Consider the following 9,491-nt stretch of genomic DNA (forward strand, 5'->3'; position numbering starts at 1 on the left):
AAAATCTTTTAAATCTGAGCTAAGAACTGGCGAGAAACAAGGGTCTCGGCCCTAGAAAACAAACTACTCTTTTAGCATAGATGAAAGAGGGGGAGAAGAGGTACAAGGACCTTTCATTCATCTACTGACAACCATCCAAGAAATGCAATCCTCCAAACTCCCAATGGGAGGGGGAAGAAGAGGAGGAGGTCACACCATAGGGAGACCAACAGTCATTGAGAGGGGAGAAGAATGAGAGGGAGAGGGGCAACCAACTATAGCTGAAGAGAGAGTAATAGCCGAAGGAGCAACAAGAAGAGACAACTAGAAGTAGAAATCGCATAAGGAGCCATAGGAGGGACAACAAGTTCCCCAATAAGACACTCTTCATAATCCTAGTAAGAGGTATCCACAAAATCAAGTGTTCCTCAAAAGCATTCTTCCACCAAGTGGTGGGCTTTTTCTAATGACCCAAAGAGCAAGTTGAAGCCAATTATCTAGTAGCAAAGCAACGATGACAACAAAAAGGGGTGCCCTCATAATCCACAAGTTGATACCAAGGTTGATTCCCCACCATCAAAACCACCTCACAATGAAGGGGAAAAGAAATATTAAAACATCCACCAAAAAATGAGTATAGGTAGCGAGCCCCATACAAATAGATTTGTCAACCCTTAAGAAATGTCCAATAGAGTTACCTATGGCTTCATAGCACATCATCTCCCAAAAATAGAGAGGAAGATTCGGAAGCCACATCCAAATAGGATGCACATTCAAACGTTCAGAAGGGGGGTTGAAGGTAGAAGACCAAGCCTTAAGATAAAGAGGATAATCATCCTAGTCCCAAAATCTATCCAAAACTAGATTCCTCTCCTACAAGGAAGAAAAGGAGGCAATGAAGAAGCCTGAGGCACAAGAGTAAAGTTCAATCTTGCCCACCCCAAGGGCCTGCCAAGATTTCAAAGCCTAAGCATGGAGAGCCCAAAGAGGACAAAAACCAAAAAATATGTAGACCAGAGCACCCCTTTGATAGATATTAACATTTTTCTCTATGTCTTTCCCAAAGACCACCACGGGATGGGTCTTAGAATAAGGAAGAGGACTAGGGACACTCCAAGGAGGAGAACCAGAGGAACAAACAATCTAAACAAAACTCTTGGCAGCCCTGCCAAGAGCTTGAGGACTAGAAGAAGTTCAACCAGGGACAGCTCCATCATCCCCTAAAACCTACATCAACATGGGTATCAACACCATCCATGCCCACACCAAGAGTCTAGATAGTCGAATCTCTGACAAAAGGAGCGGTGATAAAACCTGCAAAAACACATGTGTGTGCAAAGGAAAGAAACCCCTCAACGCACATAAATTTGGAGGCCAAAATAGAAGTCTTAGCACAAATAGAAACCCCACATGCAAGAACACGGTAGTTATTTGAGAAAGACAACACAAGAAAGGAGCAATTCAAACAAGAGGTTCGTCACGTTTTTGAATTGTCCTATAAAGTTTATAGTTTTTTCCAAGACTGATTCACCTCCCTCTCAGTCTTGGGGTGTTATCAACAGTATCATCTCCAACGTTTTAAAAATTATCACCCTCTTTTATTCCTTCTTGTTCTTCATTGTTTATGGAACCCTCCACATTGATTTTGCATAGTGGGCAAGTAGACTGCAACTCAAACCATATGTCAATGCAATTTACATGAAACCTATTATTGCATTTGGGCAACTATTTTCCTTCCTCCTTCTGCTCAAATTTAGAGCAGCAAATGGTACATATGAGATTCTCTTCCTCATCCTTAAACCTTTCTTCTTTACGCACACACATAGGTAGAGTCTCTATAACTTGTTTCTTGAGGCCCTTTTCTATTTTGTGCTCCTCTGGTGCAAATGGAATTGTAGGAATGCATAATGAAGCTCTTCTCTCTCTATAAATTTACAAAAGTATATAATGAAGCATGTTGTCACAAACATGGAGATGACAAGTTCTACAAACATAACACAGAGTAGTAACTTGTGACCAGTTCTAAAAATGGTAGTTATAATTGCTACTCGCTTAGGGTTTCCAACTATTGTGTTCCCCTCAAAGAACTTGTCTTCTCTTTTAGTTTCAGCCACTCTACTTGTAGGTAGTCACAATGCATTTTTTAATGTGGTTTCAACCTTTGCAACATGATCTTCAATTTATCTATCTTTGACTAGACCTACGTTTAATATTCAATTATGTATAATTTCTATGCATATGGCTATCTTTAAAGATTACACATTTTGAGGTTCCTTGCACCTTATGTGTAAATGTATATGGTGGATCTCTTGTGGTCACAAGGCCTAATGTCTTTGAGAAATAGGAACATTAATCAAGTTTGGGTTTAATATGTCGAGCTTCCAAAATCTATGGTCAAGTTTCACAAAGTTGCATGTGCATGAGTTTCCAAATCTCGCTTATGATTTAATCATTTACCTCAATGAACACTGAGGTTTTCTCATTGTCATATGTGGGTCAAAAGAAGATTGACTTATTATTTTGACAATTGGTCTATGATATTGGGGCCCAACCTCTTTTGTATCTTTTTTAGGACATATTTGAATTCACCTACCAAATTTTCCTTTTCATATACAAAATCTTGCTAGTTTGTCAACAATAAAAAATACCTTGGAAAATTCTTGTAGATATTGCAATTGAAATTCAAAATCATGCTTCCTATTGACTTATACCTATTTTTTATTTGAAAGCGATCTCTCAAACAACCTCCTATAAGAGATTAATTTATAATTTAAGAATTAGCAACCTCATCACTATGAAAATAAATGGATTTTTATGAGAAATCATACTTCACTTATGAATATATGGTAGATGATCACATATGAATAAGGTATAAGGGGTTCCCTTTTCTACTTAGTGGATTGGTATATAATGATCTCCATTCTATTTATATTAAATACAATGATCTAACTTCTCAATTTTACCATCAAATCCCTCATTATTTTTAAACACGATGGTCCATGCTATCTTTGTATGGTGGCCTCCCATCTCTTTGCATAAACCTTTAACCTGCATGGTTGTCAAGAAAATTGTTCCATTGCAATGACCATATCATTCTTTTCTGTGTGGACTGTCCTAAATTTATCTGGATTTTCTTCATTATCACTGTGATTATCTTCTTCCTCCTCCTGCAGTGCTTCCATTTCTTCTACACTCGTATCAATTACAATATCATCTCCAACACTCCCTTCTAGACTCCTCATATCAATTACAATATCATCTGCAACTATTGAAAAATGATCTTCCTCTTCTATTCTTCCTTTCTCATCAGAAATGGCATCCTCCACATTCATTCTGCATATTGGGCAAGTAGACTGCAACTCAAACCACTTATCAATGCAATTCACATGAAACCTGTGATTGCATTTGGGCAACTCTCTTCCTTTCTCATTCTGCTCAAATTTAGAGCAGCAAATTACACACATGAGCTGTTCCTTCTCATCATTCTTGAAGCTTTCTTCTTTATATACAAACACAGGCACAGTGTGTATGACTTTTTTGTTCAAGCCATGGTCTGTTTGGTAATCCTCCTCCTCTGCAAATAGAAATGGAATTTGAGGAATCCATGATGAACTTCTTCTATGCCAATATACTCTCCAAACTATTGCCAAAATGGAGATGATGACTATAACATACATTACAAAGAGTAGCAAGTGATGCATATTTAGTACGTTCCAGTGAATTATTTGGAATTTCATCCCTTCAATAAAAGCTCTAAATTATAAGCCACTGTATTATTATCGCTTTGGAGAATAACCAGCTGCACTTTATAGGCCATTCTAATGTCGCTTCTATAAATAGTGAGAGTTTTTACAAAGGACAATTTACTAAATATATAGTAAGCAATGACCCTAAAATAGATAGAAATACGATTTTTTTTTAAATAGATTTTCTTTTATTAGATGAAATATTATGTTAAGAGTGGGAGTTAAATTTGGGTTTACTTTGTTGTCAAGCAAAATTAGTTTTTTAAATCTTATAATAAATATATATTTTTTATTATATATAGAATTATTAGTCATTTATATTAACTGATTTTTAAATATTATAAATATATATTTCAAGTGATATTAAATTTTATATTTTATAATAAAATATTAAATATAATGTTACACTCAATATCTAAATTTAAAGAATATTGATTATTTATATTGGAATAGAGATCTCTATTTAGAAAATAAGCAAACAAGATAATTATAATTGGAAAGCACAAAAGCTTTTATTAGAAAAAAAATGTATTAATAGAGATATCTATATTTAAATATTTATTGATATTTTTATCAAAATAAAAATAAAAATTCAACAATAGATTGTTTATGATTAAAATAAACAGCAAAATAAAGGTGCTGGCCTTATATACAATAGTCCATAAATGACAAAAAGAAAGAAGCAAAACAAAGGTGCTGATCATTCTGCTTAAATAGTCATTAGAATACAACAGAATTCAAAAAGAGCACCCTATGTAACCCTGCATTGCTTATAGACTTGTACCAAAAAGAACAACACCCTGTATAATGTATAATAATAGTGTCAGCACCTAATCTATTTGCAGGTCTATTACAAAACAGGGTTCAATAAAAGGAGTAAAAAGTTTGTTCTTGAAAGCAAGAGGACAATCATTCCATTGTATATGCACTTGAGTAGTATGGAAGTCTACACCAGATTTTTTTGGGAACACTCTCCCAACCAGACTAGTCTGTTGACTGAAAAAGGAACATCACATTACAGTATGTCCATGGCCACTTCTTTGTTTGACAACTTACAGTATTTTTTGAAAGCAGCTCTTAATGATTCTTCAACTAGTTCACAGTCAAAGTTGAAAAATGATACTTACATTGTCAATTTGGATTTGTAGCCATTTAATTTATTTTTATTTTACATAATTTATCTTCTGTTTTTTTTCCTATGCTCATATGTTTACAAATTTGTAATGGTGAACATTGAGGATAAGAACTATACTCTAATTTTACATCTCTTATCATTAAGTCATATAAATTTTAGTTTTGTAGAATTTTAGTATTTGCTGTGTTTAGAGTTATTTTATTAATGTTTAATGATTATTTTTTATTAAGAGAAAATATAGATTGTACATTTAAAAGTAATATGTTTAAGAAAGAAAAGGTTAAACTATCATATGTATATTTTTAAAAAAAATCGAATATTCATAAATAATAATAAATAATTTGTTAGTAATGAGTTAAATATTAAACAGATTATAATTTATTTTAATTTAAGTTATTTAATTTATTTTCATTTAAGTTATTTAATTTAAATTATGTTATTTTAATTTAATTTTAATTAATTTAAATTTTTTATTTTTTTTAATTACTTCAATTTGAAATAAAATCTACTAAACATTTTATTTATTTCTATTTATATAGAGATAGAATATAATGAAAAATTTAAATATTTAATTTCAGAATTCTTGTTATAATTACAAGTTAATCCCACTAAGTACAACCATACATTAGTAATACTACATATGGAAATATTAATTTACTTTAAGTTATTTTTAATTTAATTTTAATTATTTAATTTAATATAGGTTATTTCAGTTTACTTTTAATTATTTCATAGAGTATTTAGATTGTTTCAAATTTATCATGCAAATTTTTTTACTAAACTAAAAATTAAAATTAAAAGTAATAGTAAAACTAATTGTAATTATGATAGTTAATTTACTTTTAATTATTTAATTTAATTTATTTTAATTATTTTAATTTTATTTATTCAAATTATTTTAATTTTATTTATTTAAATTTTATTTTATTTATTTTATTTTAATTATTTTAATTTTATTTACTTTAATTTAAATTAAAATCCACAAATTATTAGTTTATAGTTCAATTTTTTCATAGAGTATTTAGATTGTTTCAAATTTAACATACAATTTTTTTTATTAAATTCATACAATTTTTTTATTAAATTAAAAATTAAAAATAAAATTAATAGTAAAACTAATTGTAATTATGATGGGTGTCAATTTTAATCATAGGAGGTTTTAATTTAATGTATTTTTATTTAAATTATTCGATTTAAAATAAAATTTACAAAATATTTTACTAATTTCAATATATATTAATTTACTTTAAGTTATTTTAATATTGACAATCCATTATGTGAGTATAATACGTCTTTCGGTGTAATAATCAAATATAATGCATCTCAGATCAATAAAGAGATAATAATAATATTTCACGGACATTTAAATACTATTATTAAAGAGGTGCAATTTTGTAGCTTTTTGATTAATTATATTTGAAGACTTTACACAATCACAATGAAATTTTAATCTCAAAGCTAAGAGCAATTTTTTTAAATTAAAAGTTATCTGATATATTTTTCTTTGAAATTGAAAAATAAAATGCAATCTTATATTAAACTTAATGTATCCAAAATATGAAATTTTAAATAAAACATTTAAATTAATTTCATTGGCAATGTAGTACTCAAACATGACATCCCTTACCTTAGCTTTCAATAAGTTTATAACACCCAAATGAAATATATTAAGACTATGTATTCAAAAGTACAAATTTGAAAGCAAATTCCTTCAAAAATTCAAGCAAATGGTCTACACTCAAACCACTTCATATTCTCAATCATATTTGATGATTAAAATGAACCTTTGAATTAATATTCACCTTAATTTTAACCAAAAAAAAATAAAAAATATGAATCTTATAGATTTCAATATTTGACTTCAATTATTTATAAGACAATCACACTATGATTTTATCAACTAATTGAAAATATCTATACAAATCTTATATTTACGATTTATAAGAATAGATAAAATTGAGAATCAAATGACAAAACTTATCATCACTTTTTGAAAATAAATATTAATTTATCAATGCATATAAATAACCAAATATAAATAAACTCTAAATAAAAAACGAAAAAAAAAAAATGCATTAGAATCCATTATACATTGCCAAAGAGAGGTTCACCATAAAACTGGTCCTATACCCTTGGAATTTATTTCTCCTGAAAAATGCATAACATAGGACCATAAGACCCCCCATCTGGATTGTCTCTTTCTTATCAGTGTGATTATCTTCTTCCTCCTCCTCCTCCTGCAACATCTCTATTTCCGCTACACTATTTATATTAATTATAATATATCTTCAACATTTGAAAAGCTATCAATACTCTCTTCTAGACTTTTTATATCAATTATAATATCATCTCCAATATTTGAAAAGCTATCAATGCCCTCTTCTAGACTCCTTATATCAATTATAATATCATCTCCAATGTTTGAAAAGCTATCAATGCCATCTTTTAGACTCCTTATATCAATTATAATATCATCTGTAACATTTGAAAAACTATCAACCTCTTCTAGACTCCTAACATTTGAAAAACTATCAATACCCTCTTCTAGACTCCTTATATCAATTATGATATCATCTCCAATGTTTGAAAACCTATGAATACCCTCTTCCAGGCTCCTTATATCAATTATAATATCATCTCCAATATTTGAAAAACTATCGATGCTCCTCATATCAATTATAACGTGTTTGCCCAAATCATTGTATGTTTGATGCTCCTCCTCTATTGCAAATGGAATTATAGTAATCCATTGTGAAACACTTGTCTCTCTATATACTCTCCAAACGGAGATAAAAGAGGGTAAGTGAGAATGAACAGTGCTTACTTTGTCCCAGCTGTGAATAATGTCTGTGGTAGGAGAAGTCCAATGTGGTGCCATCATTCCAAGCTTGTGCATTTCCATTTTTTTCAATAAGAGTTTGTAAAACTCTAACTCACTCTGTTATGGCTTTAAAGAATAAAAAGCTGCACTTTATAAGCCAATATATTATCGATTCTATAATTAGTAAGGATTAAAAAAAGGAAAAAGTCGATTTTGCTAAATATAGGTACTAAACAATGAAAAAAAAGTATTAACTATAAATATAGAAAATATTATAGAGTGGGACTTTGTTGTCAGACAAAAACTGTTTTTCAGATACTAACAATTTATATTTGTTATTTATATTTATATATATAGAATCATTAATATTTTATATAAGATCTTTTTTTCAAGTGATATTAAATTTTAAAAATGTTAAATTTTATTTTATCATAAAATATTTAAATAAATATTATAGTCATTAAATTTGGATTATAGCGTTGTCTAGGTTTTAAAAAAAATGAAAGTATTTATATTGGATGAGATATTTCTATTTAGAAAGTAAGAAAACAAGATAATCATATTTGAAAAGCACTATTTTTTATTAAAGAAAAGAATATATTAATAGAGAGACTCTTGTTTAAATATTATTTGATATTTTTACTAAAACAAAAATAAAAATTCAGCAATAGATTGTTTATATTCAAGATAACAATCATTTTTTTTGTTTACTTTGTGGGAGAAATATGACACTTATAACTTCTACTCTTTTAGGGTTTCCAACTAATATGTACCACTAAAAGCACTCACCTTCTCTTTTTTTCAGCCCTCTACTTGTAAGTAGTGACAATGCATTTTTGAATGTTGTGTCTACATTTGCATGCAAAATTATTTTTCTTATAGGAACATCATCAACATGTAACATTAGAGCCTCCATGTAATATTAGAGCAATTTCAACAACATAATGTAATACTTGCAAATAAATCTTACAATCATACAGAAATCCAACCCTAAACACCAACAAGCTAGTACTTGACATTTTAATAGAGTAATAGATATAATAAGATAATACATAAGATAGATTTTTAAAATAGAAATAGTTATTGAATTATAAGTGAAACTTAGAAATATATGCATTGTAGGTTAAAGTTATATGTAAATTGTAATTTGATTTTGATTTTGATTTTGAGAAATGAGATTGTATTAGAAATAAGAAGATATAGTATAATATTATCTAATTCTATTCTACTTATAAGCACGATATAATATTAAATTACAATAAATAATATATTGTTATTCTAGATATTATATTATTTTTATTATTTCAAAATAATTTTATTTCATTACGAAATTTATCTTTTATAAATAAGCAATTAGGATTCTTATATTATTATATATTAATTATGTTATTAATATATGTTAATTATCTACTAATAAATACATGATAAATACAATTCAAAAATTAAGTTTGAATTATGGTTAAATTAGAGTTATATTTAAAGTTGGTCGTAGATTAGGCTTAGGTTAAATATGTTAAAATTCATTTAGAGATATGAACATATAATTACGATTCTTATAATATTGTATTTTAATTATTATATTATTAATATATTTTAATATTATTGTATAAATTTTTATATGTTTATTATTATGTTGTTGTTATTTATTAATTTATTATTATATATTAGTAGTATATTATTAATTTATTTCATATGAGGATAACTAACATTATATTATTAGTTTATTTTTTTATATTATATATATCGTAAGCTGATCTGCGGCTGACTCTGTGGTGCATCGTGGCGTCCACATCTTCTACGCTCCTCCCCC

The 9,491-nt window shown here is 28.5% G+C and overlaps 1 protein-coding gene across 1 annotated transcript; it reads right to left on the reverse strand.

Annotated features, from left to right (window-relative positions):
- Positions 1-2,900: 2,900 nt before the first annotated feature.
- LOC131053815 (RING-H2 finger protein ATL2) lies at positions 2,901-3,724 on the reverse strand. Its single transcript, XM_057988463.1, has one exon. It carries the CDS (start codon positions 3,714-3,716, stop codon positions 3,039-3,041), a length of 678 nt encoding a protein of 225 aa, XP_057844446.1. The 5' UTR covers positions 3,717-3,724; the 3' UTR covers positions 2,901-3,038.
- Between the last annotated feature and the right edge of the window lie 5,767 nt (positions 3,725-9,491).

Source organism: Cryptomeria japonica, chromosome 7 (genome assembly GCF_030272615.1).
Source record: "Cryptomeria japonica chromosome 7, Sugi_1.0, whole genome shotgun sequence".
NCBI classification, from domain to species: Eukaryota; Viridiplantae; Streptophyta; class Pinopsida; order Cupressales; family Cupressaceae; genus Cryptomeria; species Cryptomeria japonica.